Here is a 17,180-nt window from a genome sequence, read left to right as displayed (position 1 = left end):
GCTTCCCTGTACAGAACACTTTGACACTTGAAGGACAGTCAATCCAAACCATAGCTCACCCCGCACTCGAAATAACCTGCATCACTGAAGGCAGCAGTACTGAAATACTTCCAATAATGGTAACAACTGGAATAGTGTATCTTCTTATCACCAGGATGCAGAGGAATACCTAAGGGATTCTCTGTGTGCTGCTTTAGGATGTCATGCACACCCACAGCAAGAGGAAAAGCCTCACCTAATGACAGGTCAGGACCCCATCCAATTCTTGTTTTGGCATAGACATAAATGTCCTCACCCTGAAAGGCCCATTGGCTCATCTGGAGCCCTCCTTTTTCCACACTGACACTACCTATTTTGGGGGTGAGCTTCTCTGTTCCAAGAGCTCCTGCTTGGAGTATTTGGGGGCTGTCTCCATGTCTTAAAGTGAAAGCTTTTTGCTCTAGTTCAGCTACACGCTGTGCTCAGCTTGGAATTTCTGCTTCCAGGTGGCAAAAAAACGGTGAAGATTTTGCTTCAAATGGTAATCCCATTGCTAAAACTCCTCTTTCTTATTTTACGAAGGGGAAAGCACTCATCCCCATCCTCCGTGCTGCAAACCACCCTCCTGGGTCAGACCCTCAGATACAAAGCCAGGGTTCACCCTTAGCTCGTCAAGGAGCTTTATGCTGGGCAGAGAGCTGAAAAGAATGGTTAATGAGGTGAAGAGACAGCCCTTGCACCAGTGACAATGGCCCTCTAATGAGCTTGACAAAGCGGGTGCTGAATGCACAGGTATGGTTCCGTTCCCCTGGGGACGGGTGCAGCTCTCTGAGCACATCCCATCTGCAGAGCTGAGGATAACAGCTAGACCTCGGTGAGAGCCCTGCTCTGAAACACTCCTATTGTGCAAGGCAAAACCCGAGCCCCGGTTAATTACGGAGTGATAGGTAGCTTTGTGAGGGCTGAAATAGATGCACTGCCCTCCCCAGCCCCATGAATCATCACCTGCTTGCCAAAACACGCTTGCTGAGGCCGAGCAGACCTGCTGTAGGCACTGCAGGCACATGAAGCACCAGCATATGCCAACCAGCTCAGCATGTGCTTGCACAAATAAGATATATCTGGGTTATCAAGGTTTCTTTCAGGGCAGACTGTGGTGAATTCCAGATACGTTCCCTTTTTCCTTGCTAAAACTCATCCCTCTTCCATCACTGTCATTTTGAGGTATGGCAGGCATCAGATGCAGCCGTACAGGGCCACCAAAACCTGTCACACCAGGCAAGAGACACCTTTAAGCGCTCAGAAATCATTACCATCAAAACCAGCGCTTGGCATGAAGACACTGAAACGCTCAGGCACAGAATGAGCAGTGACCATCCTGACACACACCTCAAATAAGGTTGTTTCCGTATGTAAACTGGAATTAAAGCAGCACTTTCCTTACTCACTAGCTAATAAGCGTGGCTCTTTCAACATGAGCAAGGGAATTTCCTTCCATTTTCCTCCAGCCTGGACGCGAGTTTCCTGGTTTGAGGGAAGTTCAAATCAGCGCCAGCTAAAGCTGCACCCAGTTTTATTAGCAGAGGGGGAGGGAAAACGCATTTGCCTTCCCACAGCTCCCCCTGGGACTGCTCGTGCCCGCAGAGGAGACTGCAAGGAGCGAATGTCCCCAAGGGACAGCAGTCCCGGATGGGATGTGGATCAGTTTAAGCCAACCCTCCCAAGTGCCCAGCAGGCACCCTCGGCACCCAAAATGGCACCAAAATGAGCCTTTTATACCCTCCTGCAGAGTGGTTTTTCCTTGGAATTGAATAATGGTGATTTATTTCCAAGGTCTGAGCTGAGATCTGCCCTACTTCAGCTCCCTGCTTTTATCACCAAGCTCTTCATTGAGTCCGCTTGGACTTCAATAACACACACCCCAAAACATCCCTACCAGGATGCAATAAAAGCCTCAGGAGCTGTGCAGCACAAACATCCAAAACACAATAAAAACTAACACGCCATCCTCCCCAACCCATTGCAGCGGCCACACAAGCCTGCCTAAAAACAGGTCTTTCACCCCAAAAGCCCCCTGCCCCATCAGCCCCCCCCCCCATCCCATGCAGGGCAGCAGAGGCAGGCAGGCTGTTCCCAGCATGTCAGCACGTCTCGCATGAAACCCAGGGCCAGGAACAAGGCAGCTGCCTGTGCACAACGTGCAGGCTGTGTGTGGTAGGGCTGTACTCACAGCCTGCCAACACCCGGGCCGGGAACGCAGCGGGGATGGCCGCTGCCAATGGGAGCCGGCAGGAATGAAGCCATGTGGGAAGCTTAAAATGCAAGCGGAGCTTGGGAGTGCATGGAGCGTCCTTCCCAAGCGCTGCCTGCGCTGGCAGGATGGCTGGGGTCGGCTGGGTTTGGGAAGGCGGATGGGTGCACAAGCAGGGAGCATGGCAGCGGTGTGCTGCAAATGGGCTGAGATGAACCAGGGGTCAGCAGAGGGGTTCGTCTGCCATGTGCTCTGAATACAGCACTAGGAAGGAGATTGGAGCCCTGACTCCGATCTTCACTCACTTCCAGTTACACAGGTGAAAATTCGGAATCTGGGTAGTAAAGATGCTATTTTAGTTGCTTCCAAAATCAGAAACAGGCTCTGCAAGGGAGATGGAACATACATTTACACCCATGAAGTTCCCGCGTGTTGCTACCCTTTTCTTCATGGAGCAGAACATTGTTGGGAGTGTTCATTAAATCAACCCTAAAGTGATCTTATTTCCCAAAATACCCGCATCCTAACGCACTTAACAACGTTCTTAGCAATATTTTCCCCCATTTATCTCACTGAGCTTTGTTTTAGGTTTAGAAACCTGTTACAGATAAAACAACCCATCAATATTAATAAACTCATATCGCAGTCAATAGGTAACACCTCTAACCCCCAGTCCCTTTTCCCAGGAGCTTATGCGGAGCGCGGACTTCTTCCCCACCCTACCAGCTCCATTCATACAAGCACCCCCCCCGCAAACCTCCTCCCTCTGAGGACCGCCCCAGCCGGGCAGGGGCAGCGGCAGCCGCCCCATCGCTGCGCTCCCACCCCCGGGATGCTCGGGGCGGGGGGTTCCCCCCAGGGGCAGGAGCGGCGGCGGGTGCGGGTGCCGGTCCCGTCCCCCCCTCCCCTCCGGGGCTGAGGAAGCGGAGGGAGCCGTGGAGTTGCTCTGCATATTAATGAGCCGGGAGCGAGGGCAGCGGGAGCTGTTTTAAAAGAGGACAAGGGGAGGCAAGCGGCAGAGCGCAGGCAGCGCGCAAGCGGAGCGCAGGCAGCGCGCAAAGCGCCAGGGCAGCACCAGCACCGCCGGGAACCGCTCTCTGCTGTCCCCTCCCTGGCGAATTCCAGCCCCAGGGACGGAGGAATCGGGAGGACGAACGCGGAGCCAACAAACGCAGAACCCCCGGCGTCTCTTTAGGTACCTGCTGCCGCACCATGAGGCTCCTGACAGCAGCACTGCTTCTGCTGTTCATCGCGATGTGCTTGGCCAGCGCAGAAGGTAAATCGGTTTGTTCTCCTTTCTCCCGTGTAAACCTCTTTTCCAGTAATTCGTATTTGCATCTTGAGAGCCTTGGTTTGGATTAAGCTGTGCCCCGCAGGTTGGGAAGGAGTGATGCATTGAATCTGTGCGTAGGGTAACTGCGAGGTTTTTAAAGGTGGAAGGAGAGGTAAAATAAATCCAAAGTTGTGCCTCGAGTGCGAGGCAACCAGCTCTGCTCCCGGTGTCATGCCACAATCCTTGTTACTTAGGAACATAGCTCAAATGCTTCCTTTGAAAGAGAGGGTGGTTTTCATAGGGTAAATAGAGCAGAGCTGGATTTGATGTGGTAGCACGAATTGCACCGAGTGCCAGGCTGTATCTTCTGCTGTGTACAAAGATGATGGTTAAAAAAAAAAACCCTCAGCTTTTGTCTGGCTGTGAAAATATCACAGCATCTGCATGGAGAGAGATGACTGAAAGTCCTATAAAGTCCTGGAGAGATGTAAGTGAACGAGAAAGTAGCTCTGACACTTTAAGCAGAGTGAAATGCATGAGTTCTGACTCTTTAATTTCCTTTTGTTACATACAGTTACATTAAATCTCAGCAGGTGCACTTTAGAACCTCTCATATTTACAAAGCCGCAGAACATAAATGGTATTTCCCAGGGAGTCACTACCTTTTCCTGGTACATTACACTTTTTATGCTCAACAGCATTGCAAAGCCCAGCTTTTCCCACCAGGGCATGAAAGCCCAAAGAGAAGTTTGGATGAGCGCAGGGAAGGGACGCTTGGTATGCGGGAGGCTTTGCAAGCACATGAGAAAATGCTTTCTGTTGTAGGCGTGAAGTGCAAATGCTCAAGGAAAGGTCCTAAAATAAGGTTCTCTAATGTAAGGAAGCTGGAAATAAAACCGAGGTACCCGTTCTGCGTGGAAGAGATGATTATGTAAGTTTTCCTTCATTTACTTTCTCTTTCCCTGGCAGCTGAACTGCTTTACCTTACACTGCATGTTCCTTCTTTGTTCTTCGTTTTCCTCATGCCCTGGCACGCTAATTTCTAGGAATAGTCATTTGCTGAATCAGATGCAATAAATTATGCAATTCTGACCAAAAAACCCAGCTATCATTTGACACAACATTCTTTTAGCTCAAAGGAATATTTATGGAACAGAAGCAATAAAAGGATAATCCTTAGCTCAGCTGAAGATAGGGATAAAATCCTACTCCCCGCTGCCTGGTGTAAACCCCAGGTTTTTCTGGGCATGCAGAAAAAGAGCAGAAGCAGAGTTTGATCCATGGTGGTTTCTGCAAGGAAGAAGTTATCCCAAGCAGAGGCAGATTTTTGCTTGTGCTGTACCAAAACTACCCCTTGCATTCGATGGGATTACCAAGCATATAAGAAAATGTTTTCTCCCTGTCTCACCATAAGCTGTAACCATTGCTACCTTGAGATCCAAAAAGTGATGTAGTGACCAACCAAACCAAGGCAGGCACAGGGATGTCTGATACCTGATGGCTGGCTCAAAGGAGAGGTTTCTAGAGTTTAAATAGGGGTACTTTGTGGGCTTTTTCTGTCCAGTTTTGGATGCCTCTTAAGATTTTTCCCAACAAAGCACCATCCAACCGGCACATGGGGCTGGATAAGGACCAGAAGGTCAGATTCTGAGCAGACTGCACGGGGCCCCTCTGCCACCTAAAAGGGGGGGAAAAGGGTCCCAACAGCAGCCACAGCCCCAGAGCACCAAGGGCTGATTTACTGCAGCGTTTGTGCTCCCCCACTGAACATTTGCCGTTCACTTAACCTTAGAAAGATGTTTTAACAGCAGGATCCAAGTCCTGTCCTGCCATGCACCACCTCCGGCACTCTGCAATGCCCTCAGGGCTAAATCCTGCCTATCTGACTGGCACAAACAAGGAGATACCACCGGAGCCTGGTCCTGCCTGTGCAGAAATGCCTCCCCAGGCTCAGCAGAGGGTGTATGGAGGAGGAAAGGAGAGCCATGCTTCGTTATGCTTCCTCCACCTTTACACCAGCATCTCTGTAAGCACTGCTCAGCTCAGGGAGAGCCACCTCTTTGAAGCCCAAATAAGCTGCTGGTGACCTGAACAGAAACACTTGCAGAGCATCGCTGCCTAAATCAGTTCCTCTCAGCTTTACTTTGACCTTTTAACAGCAAAACTGTGGTGTAGACGAGCAGTAACTCTCCACATCCCACTCTATGGATAAGCCCGAAAGCAGCTGGTGGCTTTGGGGTATAAAATAAACCTCATTACTGCAACATTTCGCTTCCAATGTGAAAGTCGGGAAAGCCGGAACGCCGTGCAGAGCAGTTGCTTTCCCAGCTGGATAGTTATGCAGATACCGAGCAATGCTATTCAAGCCTGGAGGGTTGCCCTTGGTTTTCACTGCAGGGACAGATCTGTCCCATCGCTGCTGCTGCCTGTGGAGCAGGGAGGGTGAACCCACTGCTGTCACTGCCCTTACAGCTCCCTAATGCAGTCTGAAGTCAGCATTGAAAACAAACTGCACTTAATATTCCAAGAACAAATTGATCCAGGAATGTCGGGACAAGGCGCAGAGGAGCTAAATTCCTGCAAATGAGTTTGTGTTGCTGCAGTGACCATCTAAAATGAGCTGTTGAAGCTGGGTTCCCTCCTGCCCTCCTCAGAACCTCTCATATCTCTGCATATAGCAGAAATATGACATAAATTATGTTTGGCAAAGTAGCAGGCATGGGGTGCAGCTTAGGAAGCCTGCAGATGAAACACATGGGGGCATGAGGTGCTGGAGGTCATAGACTGATTGAGGGTGCTCATCGCAGCTCTGAAGACATGGCTGTACTCAGGAGTCAGTCCCTTCTCCATCCCTCTCAACCTCTTCTTGCAGCCCATTGAGGCAACTCCTCACTCAGGGCATCAGCTCCCACAGCTGCTTAGGCATGTTCCCTTACATCTGCTAGACCAGCATCCCCAGGAGCAGGGCCAGGTCAGCTTAGGATACCCAAAAATGCCACCATCCATCCACAGCATCAGGGACCATGCAGAAATCACACGGGAACCGCCGAAGACCATGGGGCTGCCTTGGTAATGTCTTATTTGTTGTCCAGCCACCAGCATCAAGGCTGAAAACCTACGTGTGATGTCAAAGCAATGCATTTCAGCCTGAGAAATGACCCAGTTCACCTGAGAAATAAACCATGCTTCTTCTCAGACTGCAAGCTCTAGTAAACCCAAAATTGTCCTTCAGCTGCTTCCAGTGCTAGTGCAGAGCTTGCTGGTTCTCAGAGGTGCTCCTGCTCCTCTCCTCCTGCAAAGCAGCTTGTCCATCCCTTGGAAATACTCTCTGTGATCCATCAGAAGATAAGCCCAAGCCAAGGCTTGGCATCAGACAGAGCAGCCGAGAATGTGGCTGCTGGATGGAGAAACTGCACCAACCTCAAGTCCATTAAAACTCACGTGCCATAGATTCCACTCCCACTCAAAGCTACAGGAAAACTCCTCTTCTTACATATGTACTGATCTCCAGAAGCTGAGAACACCCTTAGAACAGAGACAGTCCACAGATCTTAGCAGTAATCCTTCCCTTTCCAGCATCTGCAGCCACAGAGGCTCCTGGAAGTCTCCTGCTGCTTCCCTTTGCATTGGAGAAAGGGGAACATCCTCCCCAAAAAACAACCTGAAAATCGCATCTTTTTGTGACTTAAGTTGGCACCTGGTAGAGGTGGAGCAGAAAGGGAAGCAGGAAGAAAGCTAACTGAATGGAATGAACTATCTGAACACCCTGTATAACCGTGAAATGATGACAAGACCTTTAAGTAAGCTTATGCAGGCAACAAAGAAAGCTGGTCTGGGGCACTCTGCTACATGCAAGTATTTAAATACCATGGGCTTAACAAAAGGAACAAGTAATCAGTGAAGTGGGTGTGATCTTTCCTCTTGATGCAGGATTGTTGAGCTTAAGGGAATCATATCCTCATGCAAAGACCATGCAGTTGTGTGAGTGAGCCCTAATGAAACCAGCTATTAAATTCAAAATATAATATCTAATGGGCAGAGCAAACCAGTTGATTAAAAACAGTGCCTAGGTCTTCATCGGGTACAACCAAGTATAACAGTGGACAGTACTGCACTGCTGTGATGGCAGCTGAAGATCTGCTCTGGTGTTATTACAATGAACTCAGATATCTGCTATAAACACAAAGCATGAAAACCCTTCCACTGCCCGCATGGGTGAGAGGGCTCTGACCAATCCAGGCCTTTACCTGGAATGGGAGAGAGGGCCAGCGTTCCCATGTTCTTCCCTGTGAGGGTGCTGAGGCGCTGGCACAGGGTGCCCAGAGAAGCTGTGGCTGCCCCAACCCTGGCAGTGCTCAAGGCCAGGTTCGACACAGGGGCTTGGAGCAAGCTGCTCCAGTGGAAGGGGTCCCTGCCTGTGGCAGGGGTTGGAACTGGATGAGCTTTAAGGTCCCTTCCAACCCAAACCATTCCATGATGCTATGACCCCAATAACCTGTGCTGTCTTGCATTGCAGTGTGACCCTGTGGACACGGGTGAGAGGAGAGCAGCAGCACTGCTTAAACCCCAAACGCCAAAACACAGTGAGACTGCTCAAGTGGTACAGAGTATGGAAAGAGAAAGGCAGGTAAGTACCCATTTCCTGAATGGATGAGGGGGAAATCTTGGGAATAACTTGGGCAATCAGCAGCATTCAGAGAGAGAGGGCAGGAAAATGCACACACTGCAAATGCTCCATCCAGCACAAAGGGTGTATTTCATTACCAAAATCACAGTTAGAAATTAACATTCTTGACGGTATTTCTTTCCTGCCACATGCAGCCTCACTTCTATTTCAGGATTAGGCTGTTCCAACTGTTAAAAGTAATTATTTTCTGTTAAACTATTCATCAGCAGCTATTCTCAGTTATTTACATAGCATCTCCCTTCTACAGGTAAAAAGCCAAGATGAAAAGCTAAATGACTTTCACATGGGCACAAGGAAAGCAGTCAGCAGAGCTGAGAAGGCAGTTCCCCCTCTCACACTTTAATCACACCACCTCAAAATCTTCAATATCCCATGATGCAGATATTTGCCAAGTTTAACTGGTGCATAATTCCCAGAAAAAACAGTAACTTGCTGGTACAAATCTCTGCCACCTTCTCCCTTACAAGAAGAATTTGGTTTTTCCTTGCAAGGCATCTGTCATAGACAGAAGAAAAAGCAAGAAAAGTGAATTCCTGATGGTTGATGGCCAGCGGCAAGGTCCCTATCTGCAATAAGGGGAGCTGCCCAAATCCTACCACCTCTGCAGCCGTGGCCATAAAGAGCAGTCCAGTCCCTCCAAACCCTGATCCTCCTCAGCTGATGGGGAATTTGCTCCCTGAAACTGAGCTCAAATGGGGCCAACAAGCCCCATGTCTCAGCAGATCCAAGGGTGGCAGTGACTCCAGCAGAGCCATGTAGGGCTTGGTGGCTCAGATGATACCACACAGGGTGCTGAGCACCCATCCAGTTTCCCTAACTCCCTGCAGATGCTTCCCAAGCAGAGCACGTGGAGCAGCCCTGGCTATTGCACAGCCACGTATTTACACTCTTCCCTTGGTGCTGGTTTGTTTTTCCTTACAAGGCTGTCACTAAGATGACACAGGATGCTCAACCCCAGGCTTGTGCATGCTGCAAACGCACAGGGCTCCCTGAGCGGACCAAGCAGAGGGATGCCCTGTTCGAGGCTGAGGACCAGGGTTCCTGTCTGCAGGTAACAGCGCTGCCCATGCTCTCTTCCACAGCCTAAAATAAGGGTCAGCTCAAGGCTTCCTAGGCAAGCAGTGTAGCTAAACTGCAGCTGAAGCAGCATCAGGTGAATATTTCAGACAGAAAGAGCCCGAGTTAAATCAAGTCCTCATATAAATAAGCAATATTTCAGCATCTGCAATACCAATCCCACCACACTTCTTCTTAGGAAAAGCCAGGGCTGAGCTATGCAGACTTCATTCTCCTCCACAAAACCTGCCCTATGTTTTTCCCATGCCATGCTTTCACCCAAAGAGCCTGCACAGGTAGGGTTTACCAGCAGATAAGCCTATCAAGCGGTCTTCTCAGAAGGTAAGTTAGAAAAACAACACTGAGTCTAATATTATTCCAAACATAACAGATATTGTGAATTGCTTTTTTACATACAACTCATCATAAATGTCAATATTTTTATAGGAGACTGAGATTTCCAGCATCCTCCCAAGCGCTTCATGGATAGCAATCACTGCTGGAGTCAATAACTCACTTTCCAATCTACTTAAGCAAAGGCTTAAAGTCTGGGGTTCTGCTGTTTGTGGCTTTTTCATTATTATTATTATTAATGAGTTGGAAGGGATTTCTTTCATTCTTATTTTAAACACCTGGTTCTTGGCTTTCCCTCTGTTTAGGGTTTATGAAGAATAAGACGAAGCAGCATGAGGAACGGAGCAGACTCCCTTGGCTGGCATAGGACTGGGCTCTGCAGAAGACAATTTCTCTCTCACAGGCATAAGACACCAATTATTCTATATTATTATAAAGCACTTTTTACCAAGGGTCAGTTTTTACATTTTATAGCCATGTGCAAAAGGCTCCCAGATTCCACACGCACCTCTTGCACTTCAGGCTTCCTACCCGTCTGCTCTGTACCGACACTGGGGAAACCTCATGCTTTTCATTTGAAAGAGGCTGGGTTTGGGGTTGTTGGTTTTTTTTACTGTTATTCATTCATACTTCACTATGATTGCAATCGAGCTTTATAAGCTCATTAGACAAACAGTAATGTTTGTAAAGGTGTTCTACAGCCATGTCCCTCACCCTTTCGCAGTGGGAAAGCTTCGGTGCTGTGGTTCCTTGTCATGTTTGCAGCCTCCAATTTAGCCAGGCAAAGCAGGGACCAAAGATGAGTTTGCTGGGGAAGATGCCGCTGGAATGTCATGGCTGTAACAGCAGAAGTGAGGTCCCTCAGCCCATCATCAATGAGTGTGAACATCACTGTGCACCTCTCCAATGGACTTGAGGTCTTGCTGCAAGGTGAAGCATACCAGATCTCCCATCTAACGTTCCATGCATTAGAAAGCACTTCTAGGTCATTTTTATTACTAAGAAAATGTTTATTTGGGGGTTTTTTCCACCTGAAGCTCTTACAGAGCGTTTGTGGCTTCAGTACTGAGACATTTTAAGCTTCAAGACTATTGTGTATGATTTCCTAGATTTGTAGCAACAAATAAAAAGCCTTTAAAAGGCACCTTTTTATGAACAATATGATAGGGCCAACATATAAATACCTATCTACGTTTTAGTCACAACATATTCATTATTTTGAATGTAATACTTCAACTTTAAGCAGTGCATTCCTCTTTTTAATATAACAAAACTACCTTCCCACTTGTAAATATACTCTAGGAAGTCTCCCAATATTATCTCGCTGTATAATGTACTGTACTGCTAAATTATCCTATGCTATTTAAATGGTTGAAATATTTAGACGGTTGCATGCAGATTTCATATTTCTTTCTAAGACAAATGGAAAAAAAGAAATAAAAAATATATTTAAAACCAGCTGACAGTTTCTCTGGAATTTCCTGGAGCCATCAGGGAGCTTCAGCCACATCCGATCACTTTGCATTAGATAAATTGGTTTGGGGGAAAATAACACTGAATCAGAGAAGCTGATTCAGAAATATGACTTTCTGGTGACATTGACATTAGAAAATGTTATTCTGAACTAATTTGCTTCCCTTTCTCATTTTGGAATTTGGATTGCACCCAGACGCTGAGGAATCTGGTTACATAAAGAAGGACTATGCCACTGGTCTGGTGTTATATTAAATAACTGCAAATCAATCACTCCAGGTCCATAGAAACACAGGTAAAATGCAGTGATTTAGACAAGATCTCACTCAGATGAGGGAAGGCTGCCCAGTGAAAAACCACACAACCAAAAGCCTTCAAGCCACCCTCTCCCCCTTCTGTGCAGTTTTTGCCCTCCCCAAAGGGAAGGACTTTACACCCAACAAGGCTCCTAAACCCCTTCCTAAAGGCTAAAAAGGAAAGAAAGAGATAGGAAGGACAAAGCCAGTGAGAGTTATGCATGAGCAGCACAACTGCTGTAGCAGTGGTCTTGTACTATACAATCAAGGCCATGCCTAGCCTCAGCTCAAGGGTTTCCTCCAGGCAGAAGAATTATATATATATATATACACACATATATCTGCATACACGCATGCTATATATAATTATTTGCTGTGATAATGCCCTGGCAGAGCTGAAGGAGAAACAGCTGCTGGATTTCCAAGTATTTTCCCATTCTGCACAAGGATGAAGCTACAGACTTAAGATGCTCATTAGTAAAAAGCATTGAGAAAGATCCCAGAATGCTTAAGGAATTAAACCTCTGGGGATATCAACCACAAGGGCTGAGCATCTAAACCTGACCTCCAGGCAAACCCTAACCCATGGGCCACCCCTCTGCTTTCTCAGGTCACACTTTAACAAAACCAGTAGTTTTTCCTTGAGGATACTGGATTTCAACACACTGAAAGGCAGCAAGAAATGGTTTATGCTTATTTAGCGACTACTGGGCAATGCATTTCCTGGGAAAGTATTGACACAGTTGCACAAGAGTGGTTAACACTCCATTGTGAATGCTGCACACAGCTCCAGTTGCCCAAACGCAGTAGCCTGTGAGTCACACCTCGCAGGGTATAGTCTGGACAAATGACTCCCAGTTCATGTGCCAGACCAAAACCACCAGCAAGGACTGGGCACAGAGGGGACCGACTGCAGTTGTTTTTTTCCACTTGCTAAAATGGAAATGAAAGGAAAAAAAGAGCTGTTTGCTTGGATACACAATTCCCTTTGACAAGAAATCTGTGCTCCAAACAAAACAACCACTGGAAACAGGAATTGAAACAATAAGAGAAAAAAAATGACATGGAGCTGGTTTTCCCAGGGCTATGGAACTGCATCTCCAGGCAGGGCTGTTCCCAGTAACAGGAGGAGCATCCTTTGCTATCCCTGATACTGCAGCTGTAAAGGGAAATACTGTGTCAGAAGGTGACTGCCACACAAAACTTCAACCACTTCAGATCGAAACATCTCTGTTAGAGCATTTAAATACGTATAAGTAGGTACCTCCTCCACCTAGATTTGGCAGTAACCTTACGGTTCGCTTTTGTTTTCCCCAGCAGATTGCAGGCTGCAAAGCCACAGGAGACCATTCACTCCAACCTCCCTAATATACAGACCATACATCTGTGCTTCGAGACTGAAGAATTAAGCTGCTGAAGCACGGTCTGAGCACGCACCAGCCAGCCCCAACTGCTCACCAGTTACCAATTCCCCTTCCTAAGAGCTTGAACACTTGCAGAGAGCCAGAGTCCTGCTTCATCCTGGGGTGCAGAAGCAGCACAAGCAGACCCCACTGTTCCTTTACTCACACACCAATGATGCAAACCCTTTACAGAGCCTCTGAAGAGAGCAGCAGGCAACTGCTTTCCCCCATCCAGCAACACAGAACACCAAGCCCTGCACACGAGACCCACACACACACACACTTTGGGTATTGGGTATACACAGGCTGCAACCCAATCACTATCAGACTTTAATAACAGCATAAGGGTGACCCAAGCAGCTGCAGTGCAGGGAGACAATAGCAGGGAGACCTTCCTTGCCTTCTCAGTGAGAGTGTTACATGGAATTAGTAATGTTACACAGATCCTTTCACCACTTGCCTTTCACTTCTTCATATATGGTCCAGGTCAGCAATGGCCAGCAAGTTTATTAAGCAGCAATAGCTGTGGCCTGTGCGAGACAGCACAGTGCTCTCAACAGGTCCAGCTGCTTGCTGTGCCCCAGCTCCCCCCAGCCACCCTAAATCGAGGCATGAGGCCATGCCAGATGCTGCACCCATAGACACCTTTCCTGACCACATCCATGAGGTGGAAGAGCTGGTCCTGCACTAATGAGGTTTCATCAGGGCTGTGGGACCAAAGGTTGGGCTCTATGGTAAAGTCATCAGCGGGGCCTGAGGGTTTGCACTGGTCACCCTGAGCCCTGGGTGGGAGGTTAAAGGCAGTGTTACAGCAACACAAGTGCTCCATCAGCTAATTAAACCTCATAGTTAGGTCCCTTCTGGACCCACATGCATATAGAATGGGAACAAAGGTGAATGTGAAACTGGGATAGTCATCACCTTTTTTACCCTCAAAGGCTGCCTTCTCACACCATCACCTCTACTAATCAGTAGCCCTGCACAGACAGCAATGCATTAACAGCCCCCAAATCACACCAAAGGAATTAAAGTATTTAATACGCAGCACAGACCCAGAAGTTGGGTTTTGAGCATCCAAAGCATCCTCATTTCCATTAGCCAGCACTACACAAGACAAAGCTGTGCGAGATCAAAGGGATGTTTGGGAGGCAGCAGCAGGGCAGGGTTCAACCCTGTTCCTTGCCCTCATCAACCTCACAGCACACTGGTGCCCAGCAGCTCTTGGGCCATGGCCAGCAGATCCCAGCCCAGATGACTGCTCTGGAGGAGCAGTGGGGGAAAGCAGGGCTGAAAGGACATCTAGTGGCAATCAAAAACCTTCTCAGCCAGCCTGGGGACACCTCCACAGCCCTGAGCCTGTCTGCCCTATAAATCAGCTTGGAGCCTGCTCATTGCATTGCTGATGCTGGGAATGCTCTTCCCAGCTCTGCAAGGAAAGCTTTGACTGTTGTATTTCCTCACCCGGGTATGGGAAACCTCCCAAAGCAAACAGCTGTATTTTGGGAAACCTTCTCAGAGCTTTACTCCTTGTATTATCCCATTAACACAGAGCATGCACACTGAAGACAAAGAGGATCCCTGGCTGCCAGCGTGTCTACAGGGGACACATCCATCACACCGCCATGGAAACTGAACCAAGGCACAACCCTGGGAAGACTCATTCCCAAGCCCAAAATCCTTTAGAAGCTGCCCAATACACCGAGCCACGTGGCTTTCCTTATCCAACAGCTCTCCCTCCTGCCACCAGCAAGCCCAAGATACCATACAGCTGCTGGTGCCCAAGCATTGCAGTCAGGTCCTGTCCTCAGCCTGACTTCCCAACAGGAAAAGCCATAGGTACACCCTATCACCTTCAACGCCCGAAGAGAAGAACTTGCTCCCTCTTGCTGGGTATGAGCACACCTTCATCCAACCATCAAATCAAAGCCAAGATCCCTGGAGGAAATGCTTTGTAGAGATGCAGCATGCACAAAGCATTCAGTTTTCCAAACACTGACTGACAGGTTGTATTTCTGGTCCTTCTGCCAACCTCTGAAGCTCTCAGATCCACTTGGATTTCTCATCTTCTGCCCATTCCTATTACCAGCTCTTTGGGCAGAGACCAGCCTGACGACACACATGGAAAGCATCCAGCACAACAGGAACAAGCAGGCACACAGGACCTGGGAGGGAGGGATGACACGACATGAAGTGACAGGGAGGCAGGCAGCCAAGGCCTGGGAAAAAATCACCACGCCTGTGTTTTTGTTTCCCTTCCTGCACAACAAAAGGGGTGAGCAAATTCCTCTTGGATGGGCTTCAGAGCCTACCCCAAAAAAAGAAGGGGGAAAAAATCCTGCTGGTGCTCACTGCAGGCTGATAATTACAGGGATAATTCTGATGTATTCCCATCATAAATCTCAGAGCAAGAAAAGGGGTCTGAAGTTGGCAAGATTTGCGGGATGACAGAAGCAAAACACGGCTCTAATTGCCCTTCTTTGTGGTGTTTAATTAAGGATTCCGAAGCAACCGATCTCAGGGGTTTCTTCATGGTTACAAACCTGCAAGGAAAAGCAAATCTTTCCCCAGAGCCACCAATCGAAGCTTTGTTGGTTACTAGGCACTAAGTGTGCTCCATCTGAACACTCGGGACTCCCAGAAAAAGAAGCTTATTAAAGGGAAAGAAATGCTACAACAGGCTTCTTTTCCCCCTCCTTTTCCAGTAGGCTTTGGCAATTTTTAGCTCGCTTCTAATCCCGGAAGAAATGCCTTTTGTCTTTGCCCCTCAGCGTTTTTGCCTCATTACAGCCCATTCCATTGTGTTGCATAAAAATACTCCATTCCTATTACCTTTAGAATTGCACAATTTGGGTTTACTTCAGCTTCCTCTCTAAGCTTAGAGAGCTTGACACTTCTGCAACCACATGAGGAAAAACAAACTACCCTGGAGCTCCTCAGCTCCCTCCTTGGGCCAGCAATTCCCAGTCAAGCGCCCTTCTCCCCAGCAAGAACCAGTTTGCTGAGTGTTGCCTCCTAAATTCTAACTGGAAGTGACTGGTAGGGTGTCCCCTCACCCTTTTAGTACACAGCTCTGCCAGGGAAACCCAGGTCTCTGATACAGCAATCAACATCAAATCACTGCACCTGACTTCAAGCAATGCCACCAGCTACCACAGCCATTACACTCAGGCCAGACTGCATGGGTTCTGCAAAGCTAAGGGGTAAAACAGGCAAATCCTTGGGACTGCTTTGAATCTGAAGGCACCTGGGACAATATTTTGCAGATACTTGATAAGAGCGGCACACCTGAGAGCAGGACCACCACACACTGTATCCCTAAGGGGAGCCCCTACAAGGAAGAAAAGGAGGTTTGGTTGTTGGCCAGAAGGTGAAATCCCAACACTTCAACTGCACAGAGCAGTGTCTGAAGAATGAGAGCAGGAAATGATGATCAATAGAGAGAAAATTGTCAAATGTTGCTTTAAAATAATAATAATTTAAAAAATACACCTTAAGTTTGTCATACCTGGGAAATGTTCTTTAAGACCAGGAGAAAAGGATGGAGAAAAACAAAACTAGCAGAGTGCACAAAAGGGAAAACACAAAGTCAGCAGCACTACTGCTCAGAGCAACTGTAGCTGACCTTAGAGCAAGTACATCGGGGTCCCAGCCCAAAGAAAAACCCTTGCTGGTCCTATTGCCCCCACATCAGCACACAGGCACAGCCACACATGCTAAAAAGGGCCATTGCTAGGGGTTCCATTGCTTCTATAGTAAAAGCTGATGAAAGAAGCTGGAAGGCAGCAAGCTCTGAAACCTGGGGTTGAAACACAATTTGAAAGATGAGGTTTTCCATGAGAAAACCAATCTGCTTCCTGTTTTCCTTAAGTTTCGGCGCTGTGCCATGATAACCCAAATAGCTAACTGAATGCCAGGTCCCTATTTTTAAGGGTAATTATAGCAAACTGTAACTTGCAGGAGAGGAGGGCTGGGGGCATAGCTCCAGCCCCTGGTTAGGATCCCAATATCCATAGGAGCTCGCTGTAACAACTCGCTACTCGCATATATACACTCACAAATATAACATGGAATTGATAATACTCCTGTTCTTTACCCATCTTTGACCTTATTTGCATAACACACCTCTTATAGCAAGTCCTTTCCTACAGATAGAGACAAGAGTCATGAATTTGGCTAAAGCCTGCAACGGAAAAAGATAAAGGGAACCAAACCGAGATAAAGAAGAGCCACAAATCAAGAAGAGTGGTAAAACAAACGCTTTTCCATGTCCTGGGATGGCTTTTTCCCCCCATGTAAAGCCGGTACCTGCGCTCCGCGGGCGAACTTCCTCGCAGGGCTCTCCATCCCGACAACGCAGAACTGGCTCTGAGCAGCAGCTTGGTAGATGTTGACATCTTGTGGCTGCTTC

The 17,180-nt window shown here is 47.9% G+C and overlaps 1 protein-coding gene and 1 long non-coding RNA gene across 2 annotated transcripts in view; one reads left to right on the top strand and one right to left on the bottom strand.

The window, feature by feature from the left end:
- The window catches only part of LOC133211546 (uncharacterized), a 48,981-nt gene extending 31,801 nt beyond the window's left edge, over positions 1-17,180 (bottom strand). The window contains exon 1 of the long non-coding RNA XR_009725223.1: positions 17,078-17,180. This is a non-coding gene — a long non-coding RNA (uncharacterized LOC133211546). The remainder of the gene's footprint in view (positions 1-17,077) is intronic.
- Positions 3,013-11,058, top strand: CXCL14 (C-X-C motif chemokine ligand 14). Its single transcript, XM_061352030.1, has 4 exons — positions 3,013-3,506; positions 4,329-4,434; positions 8,020-8,130; positions 9,906-11,058. Exons 1-4 carry the CDS (start codon positions 3,443-3,445, stop codon positions 9,919-9,921), a joined length of 297 nt encoding a protein of 98 aa, XP_061208014.1. The 5' UTR covers positions 3,013-3,442; the 3' UTR covers positions 9,922-11,058.

The sequence above is a fragment of the Neopsephotus bourkii genome, unplaced genomic scaffold (genome assembly GCF_033783945.1).
Source record: "Neopsephotus bourkii isolate Nb327-2 ecotype Australia unplaced genomic scaffold, CSIRO-AGI_Nbou_v1 NB_620, whole genome shotgun sequence".
NCBI lineage: Eukaryota > Metazoa > Chordata > Aves > Psittaciformes > Psittacidae > Neopsephotus > Neopsephotus bourkii.
The sequence above is the reverse complement of the archived record's forward strand: the minus strand, read 5'-3'. Positions and strand labels throughout refer to the sequence as shown.